General features: G+C 47.0%; 1 protein-coding gene across 1 annotated transcript; it reads left to right on the forward strand.

Annotated features, from left to right (window-relative positions):
* Window positions 1-7,079: 7,079 nt before the first annotated feature.
* On the forward strand, window positions 7,080-23,624 carry LOC123430662 (GDSL esterase/lipase At4g16230-like). Its single transcript, XM_045114512.1, has 5 exons — window positions 7,080-7,160; window positions 7,212-7,389; window positions 20,857-20,993; window positions 22,722-23,217; window positions 23,330-23,624. The coding sequence occupies exons 1-5, from the start codon at window positions 7,080-7,082 to the stop codon at window positions 23,533-23,535; spliced, it is 1,098 nt and encodes a 365-aa protein (XP_044970447.1). The 3' UTR covers window positions 23,536-23,624.
* Window positions 23,625-24,711: the final 1,087 nt, after the last annotated feature.

The following is a 24,711-nucleotide window of genomic DNA, read 5'->3' on the forward strand; positions in this document are numbered from 1 at the left end:
GAAAAGACTCCTACGATACAAGACGCTCCAAGCAAAACACATATCATGTGGTGAATAAAAATATAGCTCCAAGTAATGTTACCGATGGATTGAAGACGAAAGAGGGGATGCCTTCCCGGGGCATCCCCAAGCTTAGGATTTTTGGTGTCCTTGAATTTGGCTTGGTATGCCTTGGGCATCCCCAAGCTTGAGCTCTTTCCACTCTTTATCCCTTTGTCCATGAGAACATCATCCAAAACTTGAAAACTTCACAACACAAAACTAAAACAGAAACTAGTGATAACATTAGCACAAGAAAACAAACTACCACCTCTTGAGGTACTGTAGCAATCTTGATTTATCTTTATATCGGTGTTAGATTACTGTATTATCATTTTTCCATGGCTTGTACCCCCCGATACTATCCATAGTTTCATCAAAACAAGCAACCAACACAACAAAAACAGAATCTGTCAAAAACAGACCAGTCTGTAGCAATCTATATACTTCGTATACTTCTGGTACCTCACAAATTCTGACAAATTATGACAGCCTGGGAAAAAGGCATATCAACCAGCAGCAAAAATAATCAACTCAAAAGCTCTTTCTGGATAAAAATGAAAAATAATTTCGTGAGCGAAAAGTTTCTGTCTTTTTCCAGCAAGATCAAACAACCAACACCAAACTAGTCATAGAGGTTTTGCTTGGCTCAAACACAAAAAGGAACACAAAAGACACAATCATAACAGAATTATGATGGTGTGGACGCAACAAAACAGAAAGAAAAAGATAAATTCATTGGGTTGCCTCCCAACAAGCGCTATTGTTTAACGCCCTTAGCTAGGCATTGATAATTCAATGATGCTCACATAAAAGACAAGAATTGAAGCACAACGAGAGCATCATAAAGCATGTGAAAATCACATCTAAGTCTAACATACTTCCTATGCATAGGCATTTTATAGGAAAACATATTGTCAAGACAACCAATATTTACCATATGCAAGGAAGAAGAAGGAGACAATAGCAATCTCAACATAACGAGAGGTGATTTAGTGATATGAAAGTTCCTACCACAATATTTTCCTCTATCATAACAATTACATGTGGGATCATATTAAAATTCAACAATATAGCTATCACATAGGATATTCTTTTCATGATCCACATGTATGCAAAGTTGACGCTCTTCAAAAATAGTGGGATTATCATCAAGTAAAGTCATGACTTCTCCAAACTCACTTTCAATAATATTGCAAATATCATATTCATCATGAGGCTTAAACTAATTTTCAAGATCATAAGAAAAATCATTACCCCAATCATGATCATTGCAACAAGTAGTGGACATAGCAAAACTAGCATCCCCAAGCTTAGGGTTTTGCATATTTTTAGCATGATTGACACTAATAGGATTTATAGTGAAACCATTGCAATCATGCTTTTCATTCAAGGAGCCCTCGTGAATCACTTCATGAGTTTCTTCATCACAATTTTCAGATTCACGCATCTCAAGCAAAACTCCATAGAGAAAGTCAAGTGCACTCAACTCACTAGCAATTGGTTCAACATATTTGGATCTCTTAAAGAGATTAGCAAGTGGATGAGGATCCATATCAATAGATTTTCAGCAAGCGAAGATGCAAGCGTATTGAAGGCACATAGCACACACGCAAAGGAAAGGCAAACGAAAAAGGCAAATATTTTTTTGTATTTTTTGTTTTTCAGAAGTGTGGGAGAGGAAAACGAGAGGCAAAAAAGTAAATGCAAGAGATGAGTTTGCGAGAGTTACTTGGATAAACTTCACTTAGAATAGTCCCCGGTGCCAGAAATTGACACGTTGGAGGAAGACTATTCTTGACTTGATGCTCCCCAGCAACGGCGCCAGAAATTGGCACGTTGACGGGAGACTATTCTTGACTTGATCCTCCCTGACAACGGCGCTAGAAATCCTTCTTGCTACCTCTTGAGCTTGCATTGGGTTTTCCCTTGAAGAGGAAAGGGTGATGTAGCACAGTAGCAGTAAGTATTTTCCTCAGTTTTGAGAACCAAGCTATCAATCCAGTAGGAGAATCAAGCCAAGTGTCGAGAGTACCTGCGCAAACACAAACAAGCTTGCACCCAACGCTATAAAGGGGTTGTCAATCCCTTCAAGATTGATTGCAAAGTGAGATCTGAAGGCGGAAAGTGCAACGAAGTAAAAGTGTAAGGCTAAAAATATGGTGTGAAGTTGACCCGGGGGCCATAGTGTTCACTAGAGGCTTCTCTCAAAATAGAAAATATTACGGTGGGTGAACAAATTATTGTCGAGCAATTGATAGAACCGTGCAAAGTCATGACGATATCTAAGGCAATGATCATACATATAGGCATCATGTCCGAGACAAGTAGACCGATACTTTCTGCATCTACTACTATTACTCCACACATCGTCCGCTATCCAGCCTGCATCTAGTGTATTGAGTTCATGACGAACAGAGTAACGCCTTAAGCAAGATGACACGATGTAAAGGGATAAACTCAAACCAATGATGTAAACCCCATCTTTTTACCCTTGATGGCAACAACACGATGCGTGCCTCGCTACCCCTTCTGTCAGTGGGTGAGGTCACCAGACGGTATGAACCCAAAACCAAGCACTTCTCCCATTGCAAGAACCATAGATCAAGTTGGCCAAACAAAACCCACAACTCGAAGAGAATTACAAGGATATGAAATCATGCATATAAGAGATCAGAAGAAACTCAAATAAGATTCATAGATAATCTGATCATAAATCCACAATTCATTGGATCTCGAGAAACACACCACAAAGTAAGATTACATCGGATAGATCTCGATGAAGATCATGGAGAACTTTGTATTGAAGATCCAAGAGAGAGAAGAATCCATCTAGCTACTAGCTATGGACCCGAAGGTCTATGGTGAACTACTCACGCATCATCGGAGAGGTCATGGTGTTAATGAAGAAGCCCTCCGTATCCGAATCCCCCCTCCGGCAGGGCACCAGAACGTGCCCCAGATGGGATCTTGCGGAGACAGAAGCTTGCAGCGGCGGAAAAGTATTTTCGTGGGTCTCTCGCATAGTTTTTGATTTTTCAGGAATTTATATGCGGAAGAGGTAGGGTAGACGAGCCACGGGGGTCCCACAAGCTTGCTAGGCGCGGGTCTCCCTGGCCGCGCCTAGGGGGCTTGTGGCTTCCCCTGGTGGCCTCTGCCTTGGTTCTCACGCCCCCTGCATATCTTTTGTTCCGGAAAAATTCTTTTCGGAAGTTTTATTCCGTTTGGACTCCGTTTAATATTCTCCTCTGAAAAGGGTCCAAAACACGGAAAAAACAGGAACGGGCACTTGACACTGACTTAATAAGTTAGGTCCAAAAAAGATATAAAAGGCATACAAAACATCCAAAGTTTGACAAGATAATAGCATGGAACCATCAAAAATTATAGATACGTTGGAGACGTATCTGGGGGCCATCAAGGAGAAGCACTTCAGAGGCCTCATGACGAAGCATGAACACTTTGATTCTATCAAAGGCTTGGCATGCACTCTAGGGAAAGGATTATTCGTTCGGTGTGTAATCCATAGATGGTAACCGACATTCATGTAACCCTAGATACGCCGAGCGCCTACATAAACCATGGGGTTTAGGCCATAGAACACACATATACGCAACATCATAACCCCTAGGGTTTAGCCCACAATCTCAAGATCTCGAGGCACATCAACTCTGTAATCGCTACAACATCAATACAACAAGAGCAGGACATAGGACTTTACCTCCATTGAGAGGGCTCAAACCTGGGTAAAAGCCTTGTGTTCTTTGTTTCCTGTTACCCTTGATCTAATCTCACAACGCGGGCCCCCCTACCCGAGATCTGATGGATTTGACACTGAGATCATATACCATGACGCTATGGCCCGAAGGGCGACACAAAAGTGACACACATGCCGGTGGAACTGTGGGTATGACATTAGGGCACGTGTGGATTGGCAATGATCCAGAAATGCAACATCACTTGATCCGCGCGTTCCACTCCAGTGCAACAAGAGGCCATTCCAGCTTTCAGGCCACATATAACCGCTGTCAAACACGTGTTTGCATGGCAGGGGATGAAACAACAAGTGAAGACAATGGTTCAAGAATGCATGACTATGCAACAAGCAAAACATAAAGGATATCCCCCGCATGTTTTCCCCAGCCGCTACCTATACCAAAGAAACCTTGGGTAGTGATCTCCATGGATTTCATCGAGACTTTGCCGCGGTGGGGTGGGCATTGCATTGTCTTGCTCGTCGTGGACTAATTCTACAGGTATGCACATTTTCATGCGAGATTGCCAAACTCTTCATGCGAGATATATTTAGACTGCATGTGTTGTTGTTAGCTATTAAATCCAACCGCAAGAAAATCTTCACCAACAACATCTGGAAAGAGCTATTCCACCTGTTTAGGACTGATCTCGGACTCCACTCATCATACCAGCTCCAAACGGACAGGCAAACTGAGTGAGTCAATCAATGTCTTGAAGGCCTCTAATGCGCCGTCCATTCTTACCCTGGTAACTGGTCGAAGTGGCTGGCGCTGGCGGAGTATTAGTGCAACATGTCATCCCACTCAATGCTCGAGTTCATTTACGGGCATCTACCCAGAGAGTTTGGGGTTGCACAAGTGGACGAGTCCTTCGTTCCAGACCTAGCGGCATGGTTGTAAGAACGTGAGATCATGGTGGAGCAGCCGCAACAACAACTAAAACGAGCATAGGACAGGATGAAGACCCAAGCTGACAAACAACAGACGGACAAATAGTTCCAAGTGGGTGATGCGGTGTTACTGAAGCTACTGCACTTCATTCGATCTTCGATGGTCCAACGGCGACATCATAAGCTCGCATTTTGATACTTTGGGCCTTACAAAGTTCTACCACGAGTTGGCACCGTCGCGTACAAGCTGCAAAGTCCCCCATCAAGCAACATTCACAATGTGGTGCATGTGTCCAATTGAAGAAGTTGGAAGGTGCATAGGTGCTGGTGAGTGATAGTTTGCCTCCTCATAATGCTATTCTGTAGGAAAAATACCCCCAAGGTGATTCTGGAGGAGAAAGTGGTGCGTGTTGGCGGTACTCCAAAACCTCGCATCCGTGTCAACTGGAGCGGACTGCCAGGCTTGCTCTCCACATGGGAAGATCCATAACACCTACGATAACGGTTCTTGTGTTCGCCATCTTGGGGATAAGTCGTCACACAAGAGGGGAAGAATGTCACAACTGCTTGCTCTACCCAACCGACGAGCGACAAGCAACCCACTACGGACCCGTGACACACAACATGATACCGCGTGTGTGTGGAATGACTCGCTTGTGGGACCAGATCGAGTGTGTGTGCGTGTGTGTGCGCGCGCGCGCGCGTGCGCGTGCGTGCGCATATGTGCGGGTGGGCGGGCGCGTGCGTGCGTGTGTGTTTGGCATGCGTGTCAAGGGTTGAAGGGACTAGGTAAGCCCGTAGAAAAGGCATCAAGAATATTGTGAATAAAACATATCGAGGAACGAAGCTGTCCTTTGTCCCCCCCCCCTTCCTTCTCCCTCCCTGTCCTTGGTCTTGAGGCCCAAATCCTAGCTAGATCGAGGTCTGTGACAATAAGCTTGTTACTTAAAAAAAAGGTAAAAGCGGAATGTCCTATATGACGCCTTCAGCGCCGGATAGCTAAACTAGCGCGTGCAAAGATCCTTCTCATGGACCGGCCCATATAGAATGTGTTGGTCTTTAAAAATTGAAAAAAAGTCCATAGAATTTCAAAGAAAATCAGATGTTTTGAAAAAAGTTCAATGATTATAAAAAAAAGTTCACCAATTTCTGAAATATGTTTATGTATTTTCAAAAAGTTCACAGGATTTGAAAAATAATCATTGATTTTCAAAACAAATTCATCGAGTTTCAAAAAAAGTTCATCGGTTTTCAAAATAACTTCATCAATTTTTAAAAACAGTTCATTGATTTTGAAAATTTTTATGAATTTTAAATTATATTCACCGGTTTTCAAAAAAGTTCATCGATTTCATAAAAAAAGTTGATTGATTTTCAGAAATGTTCACCGATTAGTTCGTCGAATTGGAAAAAAGTTCATGGACTAAATCATAGATCGGATCTTTAAATGGACTGCCCATGACGAAGCGTTGCATGCGCCGGTTAGAAAAAAAATTGCTTTTAACCTGCGCGTCCCGATAAAAGCCCCAATTTTACACCGCCGCCTGCTACCACGCACGAACTGTTAAAGTATACTGGTGCAACATTCACATCTTGTTGTTTATGCGCGAGAAATGCCCATTGTACCTCCCTGACGAAGGCAGTCACGTAACTGAGTATTACCCTCAATATTCTACACGCAGATACGCTAGGAGTAAACAACAAAGTGTTTGCCCGGCCCTCGACGACATAGCGAGCGCCGATACATTCCCAGCGCCCCTCATCAAGCCACGTCCCGTTCGGCGCTGATACGTTCCATGCGCTCCTTGGCCATCTTTTGGGGGACGTCGCGTCTCGGACTCGATTCACTTTGTACGTATCCACGCAGTCGTCTTCCAAAGCAGAACAGGCCACCAGCTTGCAACCGCGCGCGGACTGAAAATCCAAGCCTCGGAATTTCTTGTCTGCACCACCATGAACGCCCTGGCATATGAAGCACTGCTACGTCTAAGTTGAGCGTCGCTCGCTCGCGGCCAGTGGCGGCCTGCCACCGCAAAGCTCCACCTGTTTGGTGTAGGCACGACCGAGAAACACACGCTGGCATGGCATGGCATGGCACAGGGATAGCCGCTTCTGCCTGCGCTACGCAACGAAATGCACATCCCGTCACATCGATCGCTTACCGCGGCGAAGGGTTAGAAGATACCGCCGGCGGGTAGCCAATTGTCGCAGCTCATTTGCTTATAATAGTCGTGCCATTCCGCGCACGAGCGTATATATATAGGCATGCCTAATGCCACGTTCTGATGACCGCTCATACCATACCATACCATACCATAGACCGGACACCATCGAGGAAGCCGGGAGAGGCCGTGCGTGCGGCAGAGCGCGAGGTAACCGGAGCTCCATCGACCCAATGGCCGGCCATGGCGGGCCGCTCGCGCTCGTCGCGCTGTGCGTGCTCGAGCTCGCGCTGCGAGGCGCCGGCGCCGGCGAAGCCCCCGCCCCCGGCCCCGCTCTCGGCCTCGCCCCCGGACCCGCTCCGGAGCGGCTCGTGCCGGCCATGTTCGTGTTCGGGGACTCCACGGTGGACGTCGGCAACAACAACCTCCTGCCGGACTGCACGCCCGCATGCAGGGCCAACTACCCGCAGTACGGCGTCGACTACCCCTCCCAGGAGCCCACCGGCCGCTTCAGCAATGGCTTCAACCTTGCTGACCAGCTAGGTGCCGTCAAAATTTTCTTCCCCCTTCAGTTTTGGCATCTTAACTACGTACTTGCTCTTTTTCTTTCAACAGCCGCGCTACCCGTGAGGTGCTAAACAACAGTTTGCATCGCGTCGTTTGTCTATTGTGACGCGACGAGCCAACGCTGGCTTCCGCCGATGCGCTAAAATGCAGCATCCGCGCGTAGCTTCAGCAGGCGCTAAAATGCAGCGTGCGAGCAGCCGACGCTTGCCATATATTGCATTTTTGACCCATTTTAAACACAAAATGAATTTCAAACATCAAAACAAAGACATGGCATAATTTAAATCACACAAACAAATTTATGATGACATAAAAAGTTTATGCCCACAAGATCATCCAACCAAATTCATGCTCACAAAATCATTCAACCAAGTTCATGGCCACTAGTTCAAATTCATGCCCACATCAAGCCTCGTCCTCGTCTTCATCTTCATCTTCATCTTTCTCTTCGTTTTCCTCTTCCTCCGATTCATCATCCGAAGCGGATTCTTCCTCCTCCTCTTCATGGTCGCGCGTGGTGTTGGCAAGATCATGCGAAGGTGTTGGCACACCGAAAGACATGCCGCCCATGGCGCCAGGAGGTGCTCCCATGCCTCCCATGAGAGACGCAAAACTCATGCCGCCAATGCCCCCCGGAGGTGCTCCAAAGCCATCCATGCCGCCCATGACACCGCCACCCATGCCGCCCATGCCGCCCGGAGGTGCTCCAAAGCCACCCATGGCACCCATGCCGCCTATGCCACCGCCACCCATGCCGTCAATACCACCGCCACCCATGCCGTGAAGCATGGTTCTTTTTTGGATCAAGACCTCTTCACGGGTAAGATTGATATACTCCTTTTGCGCCTCATTGAGAGTAGATGTGTCCAAGAAGAACAAGTACTTCTCCCATTCCAACAACCTAGATCATATCGCTCCTCCATGGCCACCTTCCTCTCCTCCAATGTCGCCTTCCTCTCCTCGGACGCTACCCTCCTCTCCTCGGTCGCGGCATCTTGGGTCCTTGCCCTCTTCCTCACCTCCTTCGCTTCTTTTTTGCCTTCACAATAGCTTCCATAGCATTTTTGATCTCATCGTCCCCTTTCATCTTCTTCTTTTCTTTTGCATCTTTCTTGCACCCATCCGGTTGTTTTGGCTTCGAGTATGAGACCGAGTTTGGTGTAGGGCTTCTCTTGCCGTCATCATTTGATGCCTCCTCATCATCATGATCCAACACAATTGTTCGCTTGCGTTTGTTGCTCTCATCAACATCATCGATGCCGTCACGCTTCTTCCATTTCTCATCATCCTTCAATTCTTCATAGCAATGAGGCAAGGTAAATGGTCTCCCTTCTTGATGTTCCTTTTCTTGGTCTTCTTCTCCTTTCCTTTGAACAAGTTTTGTGCAATATTGGACTACAAAAAAACAAAACAAGTTAGCACTACAAACACCAAGAACAAGCATGATGAACATGGATGAAATGGCACTTACCCTATCTATATCATTAGTCCACTTGAGTTCAACTTGTCAACCGCCTTTTGTGAGGCCGCCCACTTTTGACAATCTCGGTTGATTTTCGACCACCGGGAGCGAAGAGATCGTGTCGAGCGGTCAATTCCACTATTGTTGTGTAGATCAAAGTGCTTCTTCATCTGGTTCCAATATGAATCTTTACTTTGATCACCTCCAATTGATGGATCCCTCGACACTTGCAACCAAGTATTGCATAGCAATATGTCTTCATCGTTGGTATAGTTGCCTCCTCTTCCTTTTGGTGCGTCGACAATGCCCTCACCATCCTCGTCCACCTCGAACTCATGGTAATCGAAATGCATGTCATTAGTTTGAAACCAATGAGACTTGTTGAAGCCAACATCCATAGTTGACATATATGCCTCATCGTTGACACTAGAAAGGATATACAACGAAGCAAATGAGCTATCTATATGTATGCATTCAAAAAATAACAACAACAAAAAGTTGGCGAATTTTTTACCTTTGGTGCATTTCCTCGAACACCTTTTGCGCGTCGGCCGCCGGCTCAACAAGTGAGATCGTCGGCGCTTCGGTAGCCGTCGCGGCCGTCGCACGCCCTGCAAGTCTCTTCCTCGACGGCTTGGAGGAGCCGGAGCCGTCCGCCGCCTTGTTCTTCTTCGCGGAAATCTTGCCCTTCTTCGCTCGTGCCGCATTTGGGAGCTTTGAGAGGGGGGCACGTGGGTTCACGGCGGGCGCCGGCGCGAGGCCACCCGCCGCCGAGGTCATCCGTGGCGGCATGAAAAGGCTGCGCGCGACGCCGGTGCTTGGAGGAGCGCCGACGGAGGCGAAGCCAAAGCTCCCCGCGCTAGGGTTTGCGGCGGCGGCGGCCGCCGCAGCGGAGGAGTCGCGTGTGTAGGAAGGGGTGAAGGGGGTGCCGGCGGAGGCGTCCATCGGGTCAGTTTGCCGGCGGCGGCGCGCGACGGGGCGAAGGTGGCGCGTAGAGAGAGTGCGGTGCGAGCGCTCGAGTGTGCAGCGCGCGGAAGCGGACGCACTAAATAAACAGCGCGCGATGATGATTCGAACCGCGCGCTGCACTCTATATGCCGCGCGCGTGTTTATCGTGCGATCGTTGTAGCACCTTTTGCTATTGCGCGTGTTAAAACGATGAATTTTGCAGCGCGTCGCTATTTTAACGCGGATGTTGAAGATGCTTTTAGAGGAGTTCAACGCACACGTGGAAAATCTATGTTATGGTGCGAGTAACGATCCAATGAAACTGAAAGCTGCTGTCCTTTGAGTCACGGGGTGACGACCTTGGCACTAGGGGCCAAATACGTTTAGTTAAGAGCCGGAACTTGTAAATCCAGCTCCTCAAACTCCCGTCAACACGACCGGTGAGTGATCAGCCGTGTTTATTTTAAATCCTTACTTTTTCATCTGCGTCGTCATATCTTTTATATTTTTTTTATATATCCGGTCACCCGTAAATGATTGGTAGAAAAGAAAAATAAGAAAAAAATGAATAAAAAAGATGGTCCACGATAAAGTCGCGTCCTACATGGCGAATTGACTTGACGTGTCCGGACGCGTCCGCGAGACCTTATATCATCCTTATATTTAAGATAAATATGAAAGTCCGATAGAATTGATTTTTTGTGACGGGTCAATGAACAAACGGGCTTCCCGGACATTTGAAAAGGGTTTAAAGGATCTAGTTGTAGATGCTCTAACTTTTTTTCCTTTCAATGTGAAAAAGGCCTTTCAATCAGGTGAAGCAGACTTAAAAAAAGGTGGAACCTCGTACATACGATTTGAGTACTACCTTTTCCGTCATGGACAATCTATAGCCTTAGCATGATGGCCCGTATGTCACATAGAATCAGATGCAGGTTCGGATGGTGTATCTAAATCCTTAGCAGGATGAGCGCGACCGCATGCCGGTCACCTCGAGAGGGCGGCGGTGGCATCAGAACTTCACTGGCGATCAGCCTTCACGAGTCCGACATCTGCATGTCTGGTGGCATCGGGTAATCCGCCTCGTAGAGGAGGCGGGCCTCCTACTCGTGCAGGTGACGGCGGCCGAAGCCATTGGACGTCGTTCCATCACCGGGGCCGCTCGGCCATTGGTAGAGAGAGGGAGAGAAGGTGCAGGTGACGAAAGGGGCGAAAAGAGGAGAAGGCGGCGGCGGCGAGGATCTGGCGAGAGAGGTGTGTGATCACCGATGAGGGGAGGGGCGGCTTATATAGCCGCGGGTGGGCGGCACGTGGGGCGGGAGTGGACGGGACGTGCGTTGTTAGGACGCGCGTCGCCGCGCCTTCACTGCACCGCCCGTGAAGAATCAATGGAAGGCTGACCGGCGGCGCAGCCTTCGCATTGATTCCCGCAGGAAACGAGGCGATGAGGAGGACGAACGCGCGTAGTCACTGAGAGGGCAGATCCACACACATTTCGCGCCAAAAAAGTTTCCCCCGATCCCCGGACACCCCCAGCTCGCTGGGTTCGGCTTGGAACGATCGATGCAAATTTCTCTCCTAGCCGATGAAAAACAGGCTCCTATAAACGCGACTGGATCATTTTTTTCGTGCCGATGTTAAAAAATGGTTTTGAAGGGCCTGTTGTGGACGTAGATGAAGATGCTCTTAGAAGCTCTTGCGACGGTAACAACAACTCCATTATTGCTCGAGGCAAGGACAAGTTTTACCCCTAACCTTCCTTCCATTCTTCCACCTCAAACCCTAGTTACAAGCCTGACCGCGGTGGTCGAGGACCGGAAGCAAATAATTACATGACTATGGCCAAATCATAGTGCAGATAATGTTCAACTTTATACATATTCTAGGTGCCATATTTTTTGAACAACGGGGAGGCCTACCTGGAATTCATATAACAAAATTATTACTCCCTCTGTAAACTAATATAAGAACGGTTAGATAACTACTTTAGTGATCTAAATGCTCTTATATTAGTTTACAGAGGGAGTACAACACAACCCTCAGGATCTCACAGGAACGCAAAAATACAAGCAAATCCTTTTAATTTGCACAAAAGAGCTCCAAATAAACTCCTAAAAAGCATCAGATCTCTAAGCTCTAATAACAATATCCTTCTATTTACTGTGGAACACAAATCAATTGATAGTTACAAAACCAAGGAGATATTGTAACACGTCCAACAAATTTGGCAACTAAGAAAAAACTCAAATTGTCTGAACATAATCCCCAAAACAAATAATCATAGCTCGGATCGGTTTGCAGTTGATGAGATGTGTTGGCTGTGCTTATTTTATAATTGGTTGTGAAAATGACTATATAAGAGCATCTTCAACAGATGTTCTATTTTAGTCTTCGTGCCTAAAAATTCGTTTTTAGGGCATCGATGGACAAAAACACAGCTCCAACAGGTGCCCTAAGCGGTGACCTAAAATGGGACAGCCCTAAATTTTGCCCCACCGTGCCCTTTAGTTGGGGCAGAGAGGACCGCGCGGAGACGTGCCCTATCCTTTCCATTTCTCCCCGCGCGCGCCCAACCGCCCTTCCTCCTCCCGCTCTCCACCTACCATCACCACCCCAACTGGCCAAATCCGCTGCCGCCGCTCACATCCGGCCATCCTCCGACGCATCGCCGCCCCCCAATCGCGTCCCCATCGTCGTCCGCACCTGCCACCACGCCAAATCCCATCCGCCGCCACCGCCGCTCCCGAGCTCCCCTCCTCCCAAACCGGGTCCGCCGTCGCCGCTCTCGTGCTCCCTAGCCTCCTCCCGTGCTCCGCCCCCATCCGCCGCTGCTCCCTACCCCCCGCACGGAAACACTAGTCGTCACCTCCGCCATGGCGCCGCCAAAGAAGATGAAGGCGAGCTCTGGCTACAAGGGCGTGCGGGTGAGGCCGTCGGGCCGGTGGAGCACGAAGCTGCAGCTCGAGAGCGTGCGCTACTATCTCGGCACCTTCGACACCGCCGATTTGGCTGCTTGGGCATACGACGTCGTCTGGTGGTGGCTCAGCGTTCCCCGGGAGGAGCTCAACTTCCCGGACATCACCTCCCTGCATGACGCCATCTTTGTCGGGCCCCCGATGAAGAACCGGGTGAAGACCAGGTTGGTGAAGAAGAAGGAGGAGTCGGCGAGGGTGATTGAGACCGACAACGAGGCAATGGCTTGGTTTGCTCGGGAGCATCCCGAGTACGTGCAGTACCAGCGTGAGTTCTTCTGGAAGCGTGAGATGGAGAAGAAAAAGTAGCTCGGCGAGGATGGACCATCAACGATGAAGATGGTGATCGAGTTGAGCTCCTCCTCCTTCGAGTGGACATCGGACGGATCATCCGATTTGTCGGATGAGTTTGATTGGTGACGTTGTGAACTTGAGTTCAAATCGAGTTTAGATTATTTACAATCGAGTTTAGGTTTATGAAATCAAGTTTAGGGTATGAAATCGAGTTCGAACGATGGTTTGTAATTCTTAAGTTTGAAACTGAGTTTGAAAAAATATTTGAATGTTGATCGAATGTGTTTAAAATAGAGCATCTGTTGGAAAATGTGTGCCCTAAAATAGGGCACTTGAAAAAGCAGAAAAAAAAATTTGGTGCCCTATAACACAAAAACTGGATATAAGATAAGGCATTTGTTAGAGATGCTCTAAGTGGGCAAAGGTCAAATGAGCAGCAAATAGGAAGGAAGAAAAAAAACATGAGCGGACAATTTTACGAGAGTGCGTCATATGCTTTGGTTGGGGCTTTAGCGGTAGGGAATGAGAGTTTAAGAGGTAAGAGACATATAACTCATTGTATGGCTGGGGGAGTAGGGAGTTGAGGTGGGAAGGAGAAAGGAAATTAAGGAGACCAATTACCACGCATCTCTTCCCTATCCTCACCGTGTTAATTTTAGTGGGATGTTACTTTCTCTTCAATTCTTTTCACTAATTTTCACAACTCAAACATGGGATCGAGACTAAAAATTATCCGCCCATGTCTAATCCCCAACAAATGCTCTCACATATAAATTCCCATTCTCTTTGTATATTTGTAGCCACACAAACCCTTAATCTTTAGAGCATCTATAACCGGACTTGGTAAATCCTATCCATCAAACGTCATCGGACGCGTCGCACACATTGACTCATCATTTCTCAAATCGTGTTGTTCATATCCATGTATCTCATATCCGACCCTTTACAGTCGTACTAAACCATGCAACGTCGATAAAACTACTTAGATCATGAAACAGACATAGAAATGCATAATCCTTCACAAAAAAAACACCAACGGATCTTCAAAAGATCGTCAAAGTTCACATAATACACATGAACGACGGACAAGTTTAAAGTACATTCTAAAAACTTGTAATTAAAGTGGAGAAGATGGATTTTCACCAGTTCCTCACCACACATTTCCCCTTACGGCCAACGAGACATCTGTAGTCGTCGGCAACTGGTAGACGATCATCCAAGTCGTTGGACAAGGTGTCGTGGTCATTGTCGCCGTCGTGAGAGGAGTCGAAAAGGAGGATGATCCCTTACAGCCGTTGGACGACCGTGTTATGCTGCCGTTTGAACTTCCTTAGCCGAGGGGCCTCCACCGCTGCCTCCGCCACCTCGAGCTTGGACTGCTCAATGGCATGTCCGGAGCGCCTTGGCATTATTGCAGTAGAGCCGACAAGCGTCCATCTCCATCGTCGTCGTAAGCGATCGGCGGTAGACCCAAGCGAGGAGCCGCTTGTCCTTGCCGAGCTCTGCCGAAAGCCCGTGGCGGCACATAAATTTCTCCGACGCGTCCCTCTCCCTTGCCCGGTGCCTCTCATGGCGTGTGGCGCGCACCTCTGATTTCGGCATGTGCGTGCAAGCAGACTAGGCATGCAAAGGCACCCAACGCTGCACACGTGGGGGAGCAGCAACCGATGGGGTAGGGGATGGTGTGGGGGAGCCATAGACTGCACAATCCTTGTGGTGCTGCACGCGGGCCGGGAGGGGCCAGTGCCACCGTCCGTTGTGCCAAAGGGGGAGAGGCGAGATGACAGATCCGGAACTGGCCCCAAGTCCATCTTGGACCACTCGAGGGCAATGGGGAGGGCCAGCTCCTCGTTGGCATCGATGTCAGAGTCGGAGTGGTAGCCGTAACTCGACATGGTCGTCTGAATCCTCGGGCTGGATTAGAATCAAATAAATTAGAGAAGGAGAAGAAGAGACGGAGCTAGAGTGAGTGAACTGAGGTACGCTTTTTGGATCGGGGATATTTGTGAGGACGGAGTGGGATCGAGGTGGTCTGGGTTGACGTGGCGGACATGTCTAGGCTTATCGTGGATTCCATATGGGAGGAAGCTAAGGTAAAGGCCAACCACAGGCTCATCCGGCAAAGACAGGCGGGGGCCGATGGCCTCTCCGACGAGCTCGGAGTGGAAATAGGCTGTAAAGGAGCAGCTGGAGGAGCCGGAGGGGGCCGCAGTGAAGGCGCTAGAAGGAGCGGAGCTGCAGCTGTCGCACATTTATCCGTCGAAGGACATAAAGATGGTCGAAATCTCCGACGAGGAGTAGTTAGGTTTCTACATAATACGTATTTTTTTCATTTGCATGTTTTTATATGAATTTGAGAATCTAGTATAACATGTCTCGATGCAGTAGTGTTACTTAATGTATGCCTGGTCACTCTCCGCGAACACGTTCAGACACATTCGAGGAGGTTTGTGGGATATTTTTTTGCTATTCATGGTTGTAGATGCTCTAAAACGACTTGATATATATGCTCTTATATGGGACTAATCAAGATGTCGTGTCAAGAAAACCGGTTCAAGCTCGTGAGCCTAGGTAAAACGTGGACATGTCACCAACAAATGGCTTAAAACAAACAATTTAAATGAGACCAAGAACGATCTCCGCGACCGGTGAAGGTTCTATGAAGTAATGCATGGTAACTATGTGTTGTTGACTTGAAAGCCACAAAGTAAGCATCCAACCTCGCCATATGCTCCCTCTCCCCCACACACGCGGTGGAGTGCCTCCCCCCTCTACCCTGTCTCGAGCCCCATCCTCCTCCATCCCCCTTCGTTGTCACTAGCAGGGGCCACTTACGTGCCCGGGTAGTGTCGGCGGCGGCACACATCCCTTCCCCGCGTGCTTGGAGGTAGAGTCGGGGCTTGCTCCTGCCCAGCGGCGGTGCTGCTTGGCTGGCGGTGGTCTAGCTTGGGGACGGGGTTCAGCAGGCCTCGAGTGCCCTTGACGCGGCGGCGTGGCTGTTGGCTGCGGGGCAGCGCGGTGTGCGGCTGGCCGACAGCGCCCACTCGGACCAGATCCAGGGCCCATCTGGGTTGGGGCGGCCGGTGGTTTAGGGTGCAGTGGCGCAACTCCTTATTGATGCGACAAGGCGGTTGCGGCTGCGGTGGTGATCGCTCTTGCGGCCGGCATGCTGCAACGTGCCAGCTAGGATTGATCGGGCCTGTTGAGGTCCGGACGGGGTTGTGGTGGCCTGACAGGTCCCTATTGCTACGTCCGGTCGGCTCCATGCGGCGGCGAAGGTTGTCCCTTCCTGTCGGGTGCATTGTGGTTGCCCTCGATCCCGTTATCTCTTCGTCCTCCCTTCAGGTCTCATGTTGGTGGCCTTAGAGATACGGTGAAGTTGATACGGTGAACGTGGTGGCAGAGGCTGGTGGGTGGCATGTTGGGTGGTGCACTTATGATTGTCTGGTGTGATGCTGGTGGTTTCGAGGCGGGAGAAATCCATGGCGGCTCGTCTGCCACCAGTGCGTCTGCGCCCATGGGGTCCGCTGGACCTTCCCGAGGGGCGTCGGTGATACCCCTTCCCCACTACCATCCGCGTACGGGGTAAACTCTAGTATTTGTCCGGGCAACAGCAGCGTCGTCGTCGCATTCCTCCATGAAGGAGTTTCTTGGTACGCGAGGATTCACAGTGCTAGGTATGCGGTGGTACTTCCCCGAAGGGTGCATCGATTGTCGGCCATCTTTGCTTAGTTGAGTTGGCGGCGTCAACATTTGTTTCTCTTCTCTTTTTTCTGGGGGCTTGCTTGTGCTGCGTCCTGAGTGATCTGGTTGTATCGGTTGGTTGTTGCTTTATAATATAAAGCATGGGTAACCCTTTTTCGTCAAGTAAGCATCCAACCGCTCCCTCACAATCTAAGAGCATCTATGGATCTAGCAAACTCGCATCCTAAGGGCATCGCTAACTCACACCCGCAAATCACATGTATGCTTGTGGATCGTGTTGTTCGAACCATGAAAGTCATTCAACACGGTCCAGTATCGGTCTGTGGCACGGTTCAGACATGCTATCTCCCGCAAACCAGAGATAAATCTCGGATCACTCTGAAGCCCTATTTTGACTACCTTGGCTCACCCAAGACCCTCCTCCCTCATCTGTGTGTATTCTCGTCCAGCGCCAGATGCCTGCATTCATGCTGCTATAGAGTGCACCGCTCCACATTAAAGACGGATCAAGGCTGACACGACCTCTCAGTGCCTCTATCATTGAAATGACGTGTTGGCCCGAGGCACCGCCCGCTGTATGTCTAGCTGAACACGCCTCCTTGCCGCATTCAAAGGCTTCCATTAAACCCGCGTGGAAGTTAAGGAACCTACTCCACCCATACATCCGTCCACTAGTGGGCCGGCATTACACGCAACGCTGGGCAAGTTCCTCTTGTCCGCCATCTATTTAAACAAGGTCAGACATTGGGTAAGAGTTGCACCACCAAGTCAGCTCCCCATCTCCTCCTTCTCCTGATGTCTAATGCTACCCGGCAAGCAGGATGAGCAATTCTCAGGCATAAAAACCGGTTGGGTGGCCCGTCGAGCCCAGTGGATAAAAGTAAGGCAGATCGCTATTCCACCTCCAACGCTTGGCCCAACAAAGCAAGGTGTAGCCCCAAGCCGATGCGTGGTTCACCAACTCGTCGCTCCAAGCCAGCTCGCGGAGGAGAGACGAATACCTCCAGGTCGGCACGACGGGTAGCATGGCGGTACGGGCATCGCCCCTGTCATCAACGATGCTGCATTGTACCGCGCTTGTCGTGGCTCCGACCGCGTCGTCCGCTATCGGCGCGCGTGTAAACGCGCCTACCGGCAAAGAAAGAAGCCGGCTGCACGGACATTGATGAGTCTATTGCTGGCGCATCCGCCAACATCGAGGGGAAGTATAACATGGAAGACCACTGCAGCTTGTATCCCATATGGGCCACCGCCGACGCAACGCCGGCTTGTATAGCCGGTGACTGCCCGGTTGTTCATCTTAGACCAATGAAGGCCCCTGTCTGGCTCCAGGGAAGCGGATGAGCCCCCTGGCCTTCAGGATGAAGCATCGGTCGACGGTTCCACTCCGATGAGCGGTGGAAGAGGAGTGTATTCGTGTCGTGGGAGTGTAACTCCTCGCTACCATACATGCAGATAGTTTTACCTTTTTTCGTTAAAATATGTTCAAAATGTAAACGTTTGTGTCCAATTTGTATGAAATCCTTCATGCTTATATGAAATCCGGCCGTGTTTGTCCAAATTCCTTTCGGTTGGTTCTAATTATTGTCAAAGCGTATATGGCTACGGTTGAATGGCAGACTCCCGCGTCCGTGTCCACGAACGGATGTGAAAGAAATTTTACGGGTTGGCATGTCATTGGACTATCAAAAATTTACATACTCTTACTACATCAGACATACCATCGGACCATCAAAATTGGCATTTCTAAATACGAGAGCTATGGCCTTTCCATGGTTTCCCATGCCCTTGTCATCTTTGTCGGGGAAGTAGGGGTCGAAGATGCAAAATGGATTGAGCCACATCTTCTCACTGACACAACTGTCTGATTTGTCACTTGCTTCCGCCTTCTCCTTGGGGACAATCCGGCCATGGCACGAACCGTCTGGCTTTGGTCCCTTGCAAGGACGAGCATCGTCCACCTTTGCCAAGGTGGCGCGCGACTCCGCCTCCATATCCTTGGCTTCTAGGGCTACTGCGGCTTGCCGCGCCGTGTTCCTCTCATGGTGTGCACGCCGGTCCTCAGTAGCGGGTGGGCTATGAGCCTATGACGCATGCCGGAGCTGACCTTCGACTTTAAGCCCGATGTCGAGGGGACGAGGTGCTAACCTGAGGTCGTCGCGTCCGACGAAGCCATAGTCATGTGGCTCGAGCTACCGGCGCCGTCGGATCCGAACACTACATTTGCGTGAACGCAATGGATTCGTGGCAGGGTGACTCCGACTACAGAGCCGGGATTTCCTCAAAAGACTTGCAGAGAGCTATCCGGATGGTTAGCTCCTCTTCCAAACATGGGATGATGTCCCGGTCGATGGATCAGTAGATCTAGGAGTCGGATTCGCTGCCTTCCATGTTGAAGAAAGCACGAGATCGCCAGACAGGAGCTTGGGGTTAGGCGGAATTAAGTGGCTAGGATTTGGTTCGAGACACAAATAGGGACGAATATATGCGGGGTTGGGATGGTCCAGCATGGGTCGGGTCCGACATGGAAAATGTGTTAGTGCACATTTGGGCCTATTCATATATGTCCTAGATATGGGCTATATATGAGGGGTCCGATCATCTCGAGCGTGTAGAGTTAGTATGAGGGATCTGATTGACTCATGATTTCTGGACGGGTTACTAACCAGGCAATCTGCACGGATACACAATACGTGTTTAAGAAGTGTGTTGTAGATGCTCTAAGGAAGAAAGAGTGGGAAGGGGGAGGTGGTGGGGGTAATTTCTGGATGGATGTAGACCACCCTTGTTTCAAGCGTCACCTCAGCTTTTTTAGTTAGATAGCTATATAAATGGGCCAGTGAAGCCCAATTAATGACACTTCAAAAAAGTTCCTCAATGGCAGCCCACTAGAAGGGTTGGCGAGCTTTGCTGCGTCGTTGGTATTGTTGGATTTTTACAAATAAAAACTCACTCTATTTAAAATATAAGGTGTGTTACTTTCTTGAAAAGTTAAACCTTTTAAGTATTTATCAAATTTATAGAGAAATATATCATGAAATTAATTTCTATATTTTTTTAATATTTGAGAGTGCCAATATTTTTTTTTTTTGCTTTCAACTTGGTCACCCTTATATTTCGAAACTGATGGAACATTTAGTTTGAAGAGCGGGGGAGATGATGGATTGTGTTTTATTTTTATTTATAATGTGATGATTTGACGACCCTGCTTTTGTGGTGTGGTTATGCGTAGTTGACTACATGCACCATATTATTGATGCTACAATACTTGACCATGACGTTTGTTTTTTCTAGGTGGTGGACAGGTGCACGAGATTGATATATTTTTATAGGCCGATTGTTGCTGATTGATAGAAAATTATATGTCCGGTCGAAATCGTGAACCAATTTCACAATTGAATACCTCAATTGAATGAAAGAGCTTCAAAATAAAACAAACACATATAATTAAAAAATCCTTGAGAAAGTGTTGACCTGTCAAAATCAGGTAACCTAATTCAAAATTGAAGACCTCAATGAATTATAAGGCCTTAAAAATTAGAAGCATTGTGTTTAGTATAAAACAACTAAATGAGAATTTTGAAAAATTATTGACCCGATCAAATCGAGTGACTTAATTTTAAATTAAAGATCTCAATTAATTTCGATGTCTTAAAAATTTGCAAGCATGATCCAATTTTAATTGAAAACCTTAATTGAATGTGGACTTTTTAAAATTAGGAAGCATATAATGTTTTAAAAGACTAGGATAAGTGACCCTGGTCGCGGTAAATTGATACTGAAAGGAAGATCTGGCAGCCAGAAATAATTCAAACGCGAAATCTGACGGATGAAATCACGGAGGGCGATAGAAATCTCGGTCTCGGTACGTTTTACTAATCTAAATTTTATTATATATGCTCAAACAAAAAAAAGTAAAAGCAAATGTCACGGCTAATTATTTATAAGGAATTTCTTTCACCTCTGCCAATTTTAAGGGTCTTTAATTGTTTTTTCACTGAACGCAAAGTACTCATGCATGCAAGACTATTGTGGTGACCAACTTGTTGTTTCGACGTCCAGCTCAGTTTCTTGGATTCGACGAGAGCCCACCTGCTTTCCAATCCCTCCCGGCGAAGGGCATCGCCGCACAGATGAAAAACGGCGTCAACTTCGCATCGGGAGGGTCAGGCCTACAGAATAAAACTGGCCAAAAACTTGTGCGCACGGTGACTCGAGTCTTTTTTTGAGCCAAAATTGTTGGATGTACATACTGTATGGTCCTTCAATTTGGTGGCTATGTCCACAACGATCCTTAAACTCAGAAACTGCTTCAGTACGGTCCCAGAACTTGAGAATACTGTTTTAATATGGTCCTTAAACTTAACAAACCCGTCTTAAGATACGTTTCACATACTCCCTTCGGTTCCAAATATTTGTCTTGGATTTGTCTAGATACGGATGTTCTAACACTAAATATGTCTAGATACATCCATATCTAGACAAACTCAAGATAAATAATATGAACAGAAGGAAGTACATTTCTTGTACTCCACAAATTTTTTCTTCAGAAAACCGTCTCATAATTTATTTAATTACAAAAAGCCTAATGCCAGAAATACGGGTTGCCCATGTCGGTATGGGAAAAGAAAAAAAATAGCTATATGGAGGATCGAACCTAAAGAACTGCAGACTATCGGTCAATTAGTCCACACAAGCTAACCACCAGGTCATCAGTTGCTTCGCGTAAATTGTTGAGCTAGAGGTTATCTTTCTATGTACCTCTTCGAGCATGTTTTATGTAATTTTGTATATGGCGTAACTATAGGCCCGCACAAGTTTGTTTTATTCTTTTCAATATATCTATTTTCTGAATTTCAAACTAAATTTGCCATAAAACTTAAACAAAGTGTTAGTCCATTTAAAAAGATCAACATATTTTTAGAAATGTTTCATGTGTACTAAAAACTATAATAGTGTTTTTGAAAAGTATTTCATGTGCATTAAAAATTGCAAACGTGTTTTTGAAAAATGTTCGTCATGCATTCAAATAATGGTCAACATGTACTAACAATATATTGCTTAAAATAATTCTTACATTTTCGAAACCACACTTAACATGCTTTTATTACGTTTCTAGAATTTATTATTATGACACAATAATTTTAAATACACATTGAACACTTTTCAAAATAAAACATTGTCATTTTTTTAATAATTGAGTATTTTAAGTATAGAATGGAATACACAATAATTGTCCGTGCTTGTGGCTATTTTTTTAATGCATAACAAACATTTTTTAAAGACGTTTGTAAATTTTTATTACACGTGTAACATTTTCCAAGAAGATATTTACAGTTATTAATACACATGAAATTTTCCCACTTAGGTTTTCCTTCCATTTCTGTTTCCAAATGGAAAAATAATAATATAAAAACATGAACTTGAAAAAACTAAAACAAACTTCTGTGGTGCAATAGGAGTGCCATATATAATAAATATAGATATAGAAAAACGATTGACGAGGAACACAAGAACCCTATAATTTAGGTCAAGTAGAGTATTACATGGTGGTCAGCTTGTGTGTACTAAGCAAACCGCACTAGAAGACCTCCATATGTTTGACCCTCTGTATTGGGATTTTTTTTGTTTCCCATACTGATAGGTGAAAACCACATTACACATTTAACTTTAGGTGTTTTCTTGCAATTAAATATAATCAGAGGCAGTTTAAAAAAATCGTGTAATACACGAAACATATGTGAGACGTATCACAGGACCAGTTTGTCAAGTTTAAGGACCGTATTGAAGCGGTATTCTCAAATTCTAGGACCGTATTGAAGCAGTTTGTGACTTTGAGGACCATTGTGGACATCGCCACCAAGTTTGAGGACCATACATGCATTTGACTCTGTAACAAAGCCACCGGCTCCGCTTTCTTCGCGCAGTGTGGGCAATTGTTCAGCATGGCCGACCAAGTGGAGAAGTTCACGTCGGCCGTCAAGACAATGGGGCAGGACTCGGGCGACCTCATCTCCAGATCCCTCTTCTTCATCAGCGTCGGCAGCAACGACCTGTTCGAGTACGCCGACCCCGACAGCCCGCCCGCTGACCGCAACGACACCGCCTTCCTGGAAAGCCTGGTCGCATACTACAGGGGCTACCTGCAGGAGCTGCACGCAGCCGGGGCCAGGAAGTTCAGCATCATCAGCCCGGCGCTGGTGGGGTGCTGCCCGTCGCAGAGGGCGATCGCCAAGAAGCACGACGACACCGACGAGTTCGGCTGCTTCGGGGCGGCGAACAACCTCTCCAGGCAGCTCTACCCCATGCTAGCCTCCATGCTTAAGGACCTCAGCCGCGATCGGGCCGGCATGAACTACTCCCTCTGCGACTCGGCGACGATGGCCGAAACGATCTTCAAGCCTGGCGGCGGAGCTGGTTTCGGTATGTCAGCAGCACCCTCACGTATATGTTACTCCTTCACACAGCGACATTGACGTCTCGGCATGATCGATGCTAATATATAGCGCCTGTATGTGCCGTTGATTTCCGGCAGACCTGACGGTGCTAGACACGGCGTGCTGCGGCGGCGCCGGCAAGTGCAACTCCTCCGCCAAGCTCTGCCCCAACCACGACAACTATATGTTCTGGGACAGCTACCATCCGACGAAAGCCGCGTCGGCTCTGGCGGCGATGGCGCTCTTCAGCGATCCCGGAATGTACGTCCACCCCATGAACGTGGGGTCGCTGGCGGAGTTGTAGCCTGGAGGACCGCGGGCGATCTGGCCGTGTGTGCTTAGGGCAATCTTCTATTTCTAAATTAAAGTGTCATTTTTAACAAATGCAGTAAAAAAAAAGACAACTTTACCTCTATCACAATTTAATTCATGGATGTACTTTATATACAGTAAAAAGACAAAAAAATGCAGTAAAAAGAATGTCATTTAAAAAAAATAGCCTATAATGTGATATTTCGAAATTACATGGCTCTGGTCCAAAAATAAGGTGGCGCGACATCTATAATAGCCTATGGACGAAATTTATAAAGTGGTGTCTTCAATATTTCGTTCAAGCCTTCATGCTCTTTTTATGGTAGCTTCAAAGTACGAAAATCACCAGTAAAAGTTCCATTATTCTTTCCTGCGCGTGCACCTTCTACTCCATACTTGATCCCGCTCCAACGGATATCCTTCTTGTCCATGCTAGGTCCTTCATTTATAAGTACAACAAAAGTATCTAACTTAGACAACATCATATGTTCATGAACATTAAAAGGATTTCCAAAAAACGAAAGTACCTGGTAATTCAATTGGCGTGCACGAGCTCAAGTAATCAGTCCATTATGTATAGCAGCTGAGGCTGTGGGTGTAACAATAGTGTTGATGTCCTCATCATCCTCCCCTTTTGAACTAAAGTCGTCCACGACGGAATCTCATCTTCCTCACCTAAATATGGTTTCAAATATGCAATGTTAAAAGTGGGGCTAACCCCAAAATCTACAGGCAGCTCAATTCTATTTGCATTATCGTTTATTTTCTCTAACACCTTGAAAGGACAATCAACAGCCTTGACTTGCGCAAATCAGGAAACTTATCCTACTCAAATGCAATCAAACAAGATCTTCCGGTGCAAAGACAACATGTTTTCTACCCTTATCTCCAACAAGTTTATTTTTAGCATTCATACGCTCAATGTTTTTCTTAGTTAACTCATGCATCTTTAATATCAAATCAGCACGTTGTTTAGCATCAAAATTAACCTTCTCCAAAGATGGAAGAGGTCACAAATCAATAGGTGCACAAGGTAAGAAATCATACACAACTATAAAAGGACACATCTTAGTAGTAGAATGCAGCGAACGATTATAAGCAAATTCAATATGAGGCAAGCATTCTTCCCACATTTTCAAATTTTTTTCAAAACAGCCCTAAGCATAGT

The sequence above is a fragment of the Hordeum vulgare genome, chromosome 2H (assembly GCF_904849725.1).
Source record: "Hordeum vulgare subsp. vulgare chromosome 2H, MorexV3_pseudomolecules_assembly, whole genome shotgun sequence".
NCBI classification, from domain to species: domain Eukaryota; kingdom Viridiplantae; phylum Streptophyta; class Magnoliopsida; order Poales; family Poaceae; genus Hordeum; species Hordeum vulgare.